The sequence below is a fragment of the Neofelis nebulosa genome, chromosome 8 (assembly GCF_028018385.1).
Source record: "Neofelis nebulosa isolate mNeoNeb1 chromosome 8, mNeoNeb1.pri, whole genome shotgun sequence".
In the NCBI taxonomy this organism is placed as follows: domain Eukaryota; kingdom Metazoa; phylum Chordata; class Mammalia; order Carnivora; family Felidae; genus Neofelis; species Neofelis nebulosa.
In genome coordinates, this window is record NC_080789.1 from 99565340 (window position 1) to 99577369 (window position 12030).

At 39.4% G+C, this 12030-nt stretch overlaps 1 protein-coding gene and 1 long non-coding RNA gene across 2 annotated transcripts in view; one reads left to right on the top strand and one right to left on the bottom strand.

Annotated features, from left to right (window-relative positions):
• LOC131520041 (pregnancy zone protein-like) overlaps nt 1-4959 on the top strand; it is a 48185-nt gene extending 43226 nt beyond the window's left edge. Inside the window, exons 30-36 of the mRNA XM_058743750.1 lie at nt 513-731; nt 896-1023; nt 2031-2121; nt 2803-2871; nt 3626-3728; nt 4206-4247; nt 4803-4959. Of these exons, the coding sequence (XP_058599733.1) occupies nt 513-731; nt 896-1023; nt 2031-2121; nt 2803-2871; nt 3626-3728; nt 4206-4247; nt 4803-4825 (675 nt within the window). The 3' untranslated portion in view covers nt 4826-4959. The remainder of the gene's footprint in view (nt 1-512; nt 732-895; nt 1024-2030; nt 2122-2802; nt 2872-3625; nt 3729-4205; nt 4248-4802) is intronic.
• Nucleotides 684-7866, bottom strand: LOC131520043 (uncharacterized). The gene is made up of 3 exons (XR_009265914.1): nt 7708-7866; nt 6395-6450; nt 684-819 (listed from the first exon to the last, which is right to left on the bottom strand). It is a non-coding gene; the product is annotated as an uncharacterized LOC131520043 (long non-coding RNA).
• Nucleotides 7867-12030: the final 4164 nt, after the last annotated feature.

Below are 12030 nucleotides of genomic sequence, written 5' to 3' on the forward strand. Positions count from 1 at the left end.
GACTTTTATTTTTCAGAGAAATTAGGTGTGGGAAATGAAAATACGCTATATAAAAGTGGAAAAGAAACTTGGGAAAGTGCAATGGTCTCATATCACTACTCGCAGCCAATTTCAGTCACCCTTCTACCTAAATTAACACCATTCACTCTTTTTCCTAACTTGTCAATTTTAGACCCAATCTTGGACAGCTATAGCCAGGAGCACCATTGATGAGAAAGGGTAGGCCGTAATCTCTGGACGTAGGGGAATAGTCCCTTAGGACAAACCTAATACAAGTGAAAACAAATTGCCAGGCTAATTGGCATCAGAAATCTTTTATTTCACTTGCGGAAACTGTAGCATAACTTTGATGGTGCCTGAAAGGCAGAGAAAAAGGAAACACAATTAGCAGATGTATACTTCAGGGGGAAAAAGCCATCATCCCCTTGTGGTAACCCACACAGACTTTGGGGGCAGTCCCTGCTACCAAAAACTTACTCTTTGGGGGTGGGTTCTCCACTCCTCTCTTCCAGGACACGGTGGTGGCTCTCCATGCCTTGTCCAGATATGGAGCAGCCACATTCACCAGGACTGAGAAAGCTGCACGGGTGACCATTCGGAATTCACAGACATTTTTCACGAATTTCCAAGTGGACAAAACCAACTTCCTGTTACTGCGTCAGGTCTCATTGCCAGAGCTGCCTGGGGAATATGCCATAACGGTGACTGGGGACAGATGTGTGTATCTTCAGGTGAGACTCAAGTTATGTTGGAAATTTTAACCTTACCGAATGAAAGAGGAGTCCTGGTCTCTCGTTTCTGAACATGGAAAGGGCAAATCTGGAGGAGTGAAATGATGAAAAAGTGAGGCGTTCCAGGCAAAGAGAGAAACTGATGGTGCATTGCCATTCCACAGGCATCCATGAAATACAATATTCTTCCAGAGAAGGAGGACTCCGCATTTACTCTCAAGGTGCAGACTGTACCCCAAACTTGTGATGGACCCAAAGCTCACACCAGCTTCCAGATCTCACTGAGTGTCAGGTAAGACTTGTGGCTGAATCATGCAATCCTGAGTCTAAAAGCTACTTGGAACCATCAGTATTTAATAATATATTTTGAAGCTATGCTAGTAGGTGGGTATAATTTAAAGCTGTTATATCTACTAATGAAGTTAGCCTTCTATCACCATGAAGTGATTCTTTTATTTAGTAACTTTTTTTGTCTTAAAGTTTCAGTAATACTTCCAAAGCCTTTAAAAGCAAAGTCTGGTCTTAAACTGTCAAATAAAAAGTGTGGACTATTCGAATGTTAAAAATTCCCTACTTTTACACTAATTTTTGTTCAACGCATCACTGAAGAGTAAATTATTTTCCACAAAGATTTGTACTTTAGGTTGAAGAAAGTCTTCTTTACCTCTTCTGAATGATTATATTCTATTTTATTATTTTTCTAATCAGTTAAATAGCAAATGCTAATATTAAAGAGAAGTATAAATTGCATATAAGATATAGAAATTGCCCTATAATAACCCATCAAAAACTTATAGGAACCCTAAGAAAACATAGCAGCAATAGAATACTATGTAACTAATATTAATGATATTGATATTGTAAAACAAATCTTACTTGCATAAAAGTATAAAAGTCTATCCGATCTTACAACACTTTGGAGCCTCTCTGGGAGACATGCTACATTCAAGTTAATTAAAAATATTAAAGTAATACCTACTAAATAACAAACATATAGATGAAGTGTCCAAAAACTATCATGTGTTAACAAATGCAAACTACTAAGCTCCATTCCCAAAGATTCGGATTTGATAGTTTGGGACTGGGGCTTAAACATCTATGATTTTAGTAAACAGTAGATCTGATATACATTAAGGGTTCCAAACATCAGTGTCATACATGTCTGGGGAACACAGATTTCTAGGAGTCATAATGTCACAGAAAACTTCAAGAAGATAGGTTTATGGTAGGTCTTGAAGGAGGGACTCTGGCTTTCTTTCACATACAAAGCCCTTACTCCTTTTCCCTTTGACACTATAGTTACACAGGGAGCCGTCCTGTCTCCAATATGGTGATTGTTGATGTGAAGATGATATCTGGTTTTATCCCCTTGAAACCAACAATAAAAATGGTAGGTGAATTTTAAGCCTAGTAAATTTCATACAAAGGATGCTCTGTATATTCAAACTAGAAGCCTACCAATAGCAAAGCCTTATTATCATCCTGCCCCCAAAATATTTTTCTCAAACCCAGGAAATTAAATTCAATAATTGTTTATTTGTCTCTAAGCCGAGGGACTTGTGTGATACCAGAGAAACCCAAGAGGAGTCCCTGTCCTTAAGCCATTCGCAGTCTAGTTAGGGATTTAAAGCACATGGGTACAAAGCTGTATTTTACTATAACAATGCAAGAAAGACAGACTTTGATTAAGTATCAGATTGGTTGATATGCTCTCAAACATTTGGCAATGACAGAATCAAAGTGAACTAGAATCATTAAAGATGCCAGAGGGTCTAATGTGTTACTTGGATATTGAAGCATGATGGAAATCCTGATCTGAAAATACTGGCTTCCTTCTCATCACACAAAGCAAGATGATTTTTTCATGGTCAAGACATGATAACACTGAAGCCTGTATCCAAATGTGATTTCCGCCCCCCCCCCACCCATGTTTTACATCTTTAATGTACCCTGGCTATTTAATCATGAAAATGACTTATAAGAATCCTATCCCTGACATCATTTGGACATTTGTCCCTGACTACAATCTTCTCTCATTTGCTAACTTTTTAAATTTTCTAATTTTCTTCAGCTCGAAAGATCTAGTCATGTGAGCAGGACGGAAGTCAGCAATAATCATGTCCTCATTTATGTGGAACAGGTAAGAGCTCTGACATTTTGGCTGAGACTATACATCATGGTGGTCTTTTCAAGTGGGTCTCTTCATTAGAAAATAAGTAATATGAGGTAAGCAGTAATTAGTAGCACCTTTCCAGAAAGTTCCTTTATTCTAAAAGAATAAAAGTCTCCTTTTAGACCCATGGAGTGTTCTGCTCCCTTTAATTATGTTCAAATTGGAAAATGAATATGTCTATGAAATTGCAAGTAGAACATCAATGAACAAAAAGGTTATTGTGTCTGTTATTTCAAAGACCTCCCCCCAAAGAATAAATGTACGATAGTGGTTGATTAATGATAGTGTAAACATCCTAATACATCCCTCTATAAGATAAAATAAAATGTAGACTTCATGAATATCTTCAAATCTGACTATAAAGCAAAGGGAATGTCTTATCCAGTCACACAAAAAGAATAGCTTGATAATTACAGATGTTACGAAGCCAAGTCTCTGCATCTTGGCAAACACTCACACAGGCCCAGAGAGTTAATCTCATAGCTAAGCCTACCAGAGAATGTAGATTGTCTCAGCTATTTAGGAGAAAATCTGGGGAATTTTGGTCACAGTAAAGTGTTTCCAAAGTTGCATGTGAAATCCATCTTGTCACCCATAAATGTTTGCTCACCTAAAAGACACCAGTGCATGAGGGTCAGAGAGCAAAGAAAGAATATAATTTACTCAAGGAAGAGGGAAGGACACTTTCTAGACTCTTCATTCCTCCCACTTGTCCTTTTAGGTAACAAATCAGACACTCAGCTTTTCCTTCACGGTTCTGCAAGATATCCCAGTAAGGGACCTCAAGCCAGCGATTGTCAAAGTCTATGATTACTATGAGCCAGGTAAGTGAGAAGAAACTGAAACAACTAAATAAGTCTCAACCCAGAGCCAAGAAATAGAATCCGTTGTTACAACAGATCCTAGTTTTAGTCCATTCGGTCAGTACTACATCTGTTTGTCTCTTTGCTCTAAGATACATATTGTAGCAACTATTAGTGGAACAAATTCATCACTATCTACTGAGTCAGAAACTTAGAAATTTAAGAAGAAAGATAATATCTGGACACTGCTCTCAAATATTTTAGAGACGTAGGGAACATAATCCACATAAAAAGATAATGTAACGAGGAAAGGCAGTTTATGACAGGTGAATGTTCGAATATAGATATTTTAACTATCCTGTTCAACACTTGTGTATTTATGTAGAGTTTTGACAATCCTGATGTGTACTTGTCTCCAAAAGTAAAGTGAACAGACTTAGTACGGGCTCCCGTTTATAGATTTGTTTTTTGTCTCCTTTCATCCAACGATTCTTTCAGATGAGTCGGCCATTGCTGAGTACATCGCCCCCTGCAGCATAGGTAAGAGGTCACACGCCAGGACCACCCTCATTCCGCATGAACTATGCTCCCTAAAGTTTCTTCTAAATTTAAAATTCTCTACAAGTCTTTTCCTAGACCCAAGACAGTTCACGTGGCACATTCTCACACAAAGAGAAAACCTGGCCTCTCCAAATTCAGATAGCCACACCGTTATCAGTAAAGTCAATAAGTTTTGTTTGCGTGTTCGTTTGTAGGATAGCTATCACTGACAGGCAACATTTTACATCACAGCTAATCCGTCCCCTTCAGCCCAAGGGACAACTATTTAATTCTCCTGCCAAATCTAGCCCAACATCTATTTTTGTAAATGAAGTTTTTATTGGAACAGAGCCACGCTCATTGCATTATTTTCTATAGCTGTTTTCATATGTTGAATAGTTATGACATAAGCCACATGGCCTGCAACATCCAAAATATTTACCATACACCCTTTCACAGCAAAAGTGTGCCAACCCCTGTTCTAGCCCAGGCTCAGCGGAGGGAATGTTCCTGAGGAAACCCCACCACCTTCCTATGTTTCTCTTCCCTCCATAGATGCAGAGCATGACAATGTTTGAAGACCGTATTTAGGCTCCATATTTTGTTGGATCCCCTGTCCTATACTTCTGTTGAGAAGAAATGGAGTCGTTTGTCTCTGTGAAACAGACATCAAAGAGGCTTGTTGAATAAATATATGTTTCTGGGCAAGCTATCATTTGTTCGATCGTTCATTTATCAAATATCAATTACATGCTTACATGAAATGTTATGTTGTTTTAAATAATGTGAAGAATACAGATGTGTAACATCTGCTGATAGTTCAGCTGTGGCTATTGCATATAAAGTCGAACAGAGAATAACTGAAAATAGTTTATGTTCTGAGAAATCTTAGGGAAAAAACTCATTCATTGGTCTAGGAAGCCTTTGTTTAGACGGAGGTAAGTTAAGTAGTATTGATTAGTTAGGCATAAATATTTTTGGAGAGGAAGCAAGAAATGTTTATCTTCGTCCTTAAGAAAGTCCATCAGTTGGGGCACCTGGGTGGCTCAGTCGGTTAAGCGGCCGACTTCGGCTCAGGTCATGATCTCGCGGTCCGTGAGTTCGAGCCCCGCATCGGGCTCTGTGCTGACAGCTCAGAGCCTGGAGCCTGTTTCAGATTCTGTGTCTCCCTCTCTCTGACCCTCCCCCGTTCATCCTCTGTCTCTCTCAGTCTAAAAATAAATAAACATTAAAAAAAAAAAAATTAAAAAAAAAAAAAAAAGAAAGTCCATCAGAAATGGACTTCACAGGAGACTAAAGTGATTGGAGTAAGAAAATGTGTTGGTGACAGGCAGTATTGTGCAGTGGCTAAAATCTAGACACTGGGGCCGGACTACCTAGAGTCAAATTCTGACTCCATCCCTGTCTCACCAGCTGAATGACTGGGGCTGTTACTCAACTCTCTGCTTCGGATTCCTCACAAAGAAATGGGAATAACAGACCCTATCTCAAAGTATTGTTGTGAGGATAAACTATTCTCATGGAAGAGGGGAAAGACAAAGAGCTGAATCAAGCAATGGCTCAGAAAGCTTTGGCTCAGGGGCACCCAGGTGGCTCAGTCGTTTGGGCATTGGACTCCTGATTTGGGCTCAAGTCATGATCTCATGGTGCAGTTCGTGAGTTTGAACCCCACATCGGGCTCTGCACTGGCAGAGCAGAGCCTGCCTGGGATTCTCTGTCTCCCTCTCTCTCTGCCCCTCCCCCTGCTCACTCTCCAGTTCTCTCTCTCAAAAGTAAATAAACATAAAAAAAAAAAAAGCTTTGCCTCAAATGTGGTGTATATAACTTTCATTTGCATTCTATTGGCTAAAGCAAGTCACATGACCAAGCCCAACTTTAATGGGGCACTCAGTATGTTCTCACTTACCCCCATGGGAAAAGTCGCAGGCCACGGGGGTCTCTCCTGCCACCAAAAATGTGCTGCTTTAGGGAACGGTGATGAAGGCAAAGTAAAAATATTCCTCTTACCTTTTTCAGTGCATCTATTCTTGGATTCTTTCCCAACAGTGTGCCAGAACTTCCCCATTGGACTTCCCAACTCCCCCCAGGGTACTCTCATAACTGCTAAAATCCATGTTCTGTGGAGGGTAATGGTGGAGAACTCTTACCTCATACCCCCTTTCACTTTCAGCCCTACTGTGTGTTTCTTCTTGTCTTCAGCATCCTTTAAAAGGGGTTGAGAAAAGAAAAGGAGGGAAATGGATGTACATTTTATTCAGAAGCCCAATTATCTTTCAATTGTTGTCCTCTTTATCAAAGAATTCTCAACCCATGAGGGTTGGAGGAATTTTGTCTATTTACTTTTTATTTCTCTCTTATGTGGGTCTCCTCCTCCTCCTTCGTAGGAAAATTCAATATTGATGTAATTTTATATTTGCATAGCATTTTAAACATCTCAGAGACTTTTCTATGTTTTCTAATTTTATCTAAACCCATTTTGCAACTCATGATGAAATAATGTATCTAAGTCTTGAACACCAATGATTGCTAACATCAGAAAGAGAGCATTCTGTGCATCGTGATGCATGAATATAATATTTCCTATGAAGTCGCATTGCCAAAAAAAATGAAATCTAATTCTCTGTTCCTGAAAAAAGACTAGAAACAGTGTGAAAAACCATTCTCCTTGGCCTTCCTCAGAATCAAGGCACAGTGTTTCAAAATGGAAAATTTAGAAGAAATCTTTAAAGATGACCCAAAAGATCTGAATTCAAACGTGAGAATTTGGTAAGAAACAGACGTTTCTCAATCACAGGGATTAGATGGGAAGACAAGAGGGAGGATGGGAGGGCAGGTCAGCCAGGAGGCTAAGAAATCCTTTCCCTAATCCAGAATGCTTTTTTATTTCATCCTAGGTTTTCCAAAGAGAGAAGAATAAACACAGTTTATTCGTAATTTATCACTACGAATTCTGATCCCTTTCTTAAGAGGCCAAGATCCACTTTTACATAAGGAAAGGGAAAAGTAAGAACCAGAGATTAACATATTTTTCCAACATTTTACAGTTCCCAGAAAAAGAGTTAAGTCTTTTAATGCTAGGGCTCTTTATTGAATCCTAGGATTAAAATTCCATATTTCTAGGACCATATTTTTGCTTGCACAAACAGGGAAAATATATGTGTGGGACGGTAACGGCATTATCAAATAGGAACCAAAGAAGAAATCAGGGAGATGGTAAATTTATCCATGAAAATCATGACATGGGAGCCAAGCACCAGAAGTCTCTGCATGTTTTTATCCAATAATGTGAGGTTATAGAGATGTACATGTAAAAATGGAAATTACCGAAATGATAACTAGCCTGTTCTCTCCCTTTATCTTTTCCTTTCTTTTTCCCCCCAAAAGATATATATATATGATATATATGATATATTCCGCCCCCAAAATACACACACACACACACACACACACACACACATACCTGAACTGAAACTCTGCATGCTCATTTTGCTTCTCCCAAAGTAAGTGAAATATTTCTGTTTCCCAGCTTCCTTCCCTGAATAACATGGAAGGGTAACTTATTGAAATATGAACTGGTGTTTTGTTTTCACTCCTCAAAAGGATTTGCAAAGAATGTGATCTGTGCTGATTCCGATCCCTTGTTTTTCCCTTCCCTATTTCAAAGTGTAGCCAGGACCTCGTGTTCTTTGGCCTTAAAAGAATTTTCAAGGTCAGAAGTAGAGGTTGCTTAAAGATAACTATGTGAAAGCCCTGCCTATCTGAGCAAATCACTCTAGGCGCTCATGAAGAGAAGAAAGAAGTCTTTTGCAGGGAGGGAAGAGTAGGAGCCCAGCTGGCAAGGAGAATCCAAAACCAGGAGGTGGGTGGAGGTTTGTGTGACCCGAGATAGTGGGCATCTGGGGTCCTCTCCCTCATTGCACCCAGGGGAAAGATAGGACCTCTGAGTTAAATGACTATGTGAGGCCACCCTGAACCAAAGAGCTCCCAGTCTCAGCAAACATTCTTGGGCCCAAACGGCCAGGCTTCAAAGGGGCTGAGGGATTGGACAATGACAGTCACATCAAGAGTAACCATTTCAAGCGAACAGTAAAGCAACCTTCCCAGACATTTTGCTTTACAAATCCCAGTGTGAGAAAAGCCCTAATAAAAACTGAGATTAATTCTCACCCAGAAATTTGGAAAAATGGAAACAGAATTAGATTTCATTTAAAAAAATGGTATACGTTTTGAATGACACAGTTTGTGGTTCCTAATTCATATCTGCTACAGCCGTAAGTGTTCTTAAAAATTGTCAAAACTTCTATTTCCTTACCCCGAAAGTTGAAATTTCTTATTCTTAGTTACCATTATTGTGAAACCACTATGACTAATTCAAGGCCTAGCGTAGTCAGTTAATTCCTTCCTTCCTTCCTTCCTTTATTTCTAAGTAGTTAATTTTCTTCAGTTATGATTGACATACAAAAAAGCCATATATAGTTAATGTATACATCTTGATGAGTTTGAAGATACGTATGTATATACTTATGAAACCACCACCATATACAATACCATAGATGTGACTGTCATCCGTTTCTTCCCTCTTTCTTTTTTGATAAGAACATTTAATCTAAGATCTTCTCTTCTAAGAAATTTTTAAGCACACAATATTGTTAACTATATGCACTATGCTCTACAGATTTCTAACCTTCTTCATCTTGCATGAATGAAACCATATACCCTTTAACCAACATCTCCCTGATTCTCCTTACCCTCAGCTTTTGGTAACACTACTCTCTGCCTGTTGAGTTTCACTGTTTTTGATTTCTGATATAAGTAAGACCATAGAGCATTTGTTCTTCTGTGTCTGGTTTCTTTCCTTTAGCCTGACGTCCTTCAAGTTCATCCATGTAGTAGCAAATGGCAGGATTTCCTTCTTTTTTAAAACTGAGTCTATTCTACTGCATGTATACACACGTTTTCTTTATTCTATTGTCTATAGACAGGTTGTTTCCATGTCTTTGTTATTGTAACTAATGCTGCAATAAACATGGAAGCTCACATAGCTCTTTGAGATCCTGATTCCAATTATTTTGGGTATATACCCAGAAGTGAGATTGCTGGATCATGTGGTATTTCTATAAATACCTGTTTTCCGTAATGGCTTTACCAACTTACATTTCCACTGACAGGTATAAGGGGTCACTTTTCTCCACATCCTTCTAAACACTTAGCTTTTGACTTTTTCAGAATGGCTGTCCTAACAGTTGTGAGGTACTATCTCACCGTGGGTTTGATTTGCATTTTCCTGATGATTATTGATGTCGAACATCTTTTCACTTACCTGTAGGCCATTTGTATGTCTTCTCTGGAGAAATGGTCTTTTGCCCATTTTTAATCATTTTTTGGTGTTGTTTTGGGGGATTTGAGTGGCAGAGGCGTTGTTTTGGGAGGCTGTTGCTATTGAGTCATGTGAGCTCCTTATTATTTTGGATACTAACCGTTCAGCAGACACATGATTCATGAACTATTTTCTCCCATTCCACAGGCTGCCTTTTCACTTTGCTAATCATTTCCTTTGCTGTGCAGAAGCATTTTTGTTTGATGTTGTCCCATTTGTCTGTTTTTGCCTTTGTCGCCCGTGCTCTTAGTGTCATATCCAAGAAATCATTGCCAAGACACTTGCTCTCTCTTTTCTTCTAGGAGTTTTACAGTTGTATGCTTAAGTCTTAATCCATTCTGAATTGATTGTTGTGTATGTGTAAGAAAAGGGCACAACTTTCTTCTTTTGTATGTAGATATCCAGTTTTCCCCACAACATTTATTGAAGAGACTTTCCTTGCCCCATATGATCTTGCTCCCCTTGTTGAAGATCGATTTACTATAAACGTGTGGGTTTATATCTGCGCTGTTTTGTTCCATTGGCCGATGTGTCTGTTTTTATGCCAGTACCCTACCGTTTTGATTTCTATGGCTCTGTAATACAGTTGGAAATCAGGAAGTGTGATGCCTCTCATTTTGTTCTTCTTGCTCAAGATTGCTCTGGCTATTCAGGGTCTCTTATGGTTCCAGATGAATTTTAGGTTTGTAAGTGGTCAATTCTAATATCTTGTGGATCGGCCTTTCACAGAATTCTTACTTTAGAAATGTAGGAAAGGTGGTGAATCAAAAGACTTCTCTTAATTTTCCGTATCACATTAGTAGTCTTTGTGTCTATCAGAGAACATACAATAGTTGCTGAAGGAGAAAAAAATGAAGAGAAGGAAAAAGTGGGTAGTAAACCCCTATCTTTGGAACTTTCTCTCTGTCTGTGCTCACTCCATGGGCATTTCACCCAAGGTTTTTGCTTTAAACACTAGTGCCATCGGTATGCTGATAACCTCCAAGCTTTTATTTAGCGTGGGCCACCCTATATAACTATGGAGTTGTAAATACAACTGTCCACTCAACAACTACATGTAAATGTCTGTTTGACATTATAAACCTATGACATTCAAAACAGAAATCCTGACTTCTCCCTTAAAAAAAAAAAAAATAGAAAACTGCTCTTTCCAGAGCCTATCCAATATCAATAAATGGTAAATTCATTCTTCAACTAATCAGACGAAAACCTTGGAATTGCTATATCATAGCAGCTCTACCTCCAAAATATGTCTAGAATCTGGTTACTTCTCATTACTTCCATTGTTATCTCCCTAGCCCACACTGGCTTTATCACTTACGTGGATTATTGCCATAATTTCCCGACTGATAGCCCCCAGTTTAGCACCTCTGTCCCCACAATGTGTTCTCTAAAGTAACAATCTTTTTTTCCAAACTTTTTTAACGTTTATTTATTTTTGAGAGAGAGACAGAGACAGAACATGAGCAGGGGAGGGACAGAAAAAGAGAGGGAGACAGAATCTGAAGCAGGCTCCAGGCTCTGAGCTGTCAGCACAGAACCCAACACAGGGCTCAAACCCATGGACGGCAAGATCATGACCTGAGCTGAAGCTGGATGCTTAACTGACTGAGCCACCCGGGCGCCCCTAAAGTAACAACTTTCCAAGTGATCCACAAAATACTTCAAATAGCTCAGAATAAGAGACAAAGCCTTGGAACAGCTATGGGCCCCACACAATCAACATCCCATTCTCTACCTACTACCGTCTGACTTATATCCTACTCACTTCCCTTCAGTCACCCTGTTCCAGCCTTCCCAGCCTCCTTACTCTTCCTCAAACACCCTCCCGCCACACAATTCTGTTTCATGGAATCTGTATGTTTTACACCTTCACCTTCTTTAGGTCTTTGTTTAAATGTCATCTTGAAGGAGAAGGCTCCAACACAAAGCACATACACAAAGTATATACACACATGTGCACACACGCACACACACACACTCCCTGTCCACCTTATCCCGCTTTACTTTTATCCACAGCACGAAGCACCATATACCTACCATTTGTTTACAATTTTTCTCTCTCCTCAAGAATAGAGCTCCACCATGAGAATAGACTTTGTTTTAGTCACTGACATGTTCAGAACCTAGAACAACGCCTGTATGCAGTCAATAAATATATGTTGAATATCAGTCCTGCTTGAGTTCGAATGCTGATTCGACTACTTATAAGCCATGTGCTAATCAACTCAATATTTCAGTTTTCTTATCTAAAAAAGAGAGATAGGGGCGCCTGGGTGGCTCAGTCGGTTAAGCATCCGACTTCAGCTCAGGTCATGATCTCGCAGTCCGTGAGTTCAAGCCCCACGTCGGGCTCTGTGCTGACTGCTCACAGCTTGGAGCCTGCTTCGGATTCTGTGTCTCCCT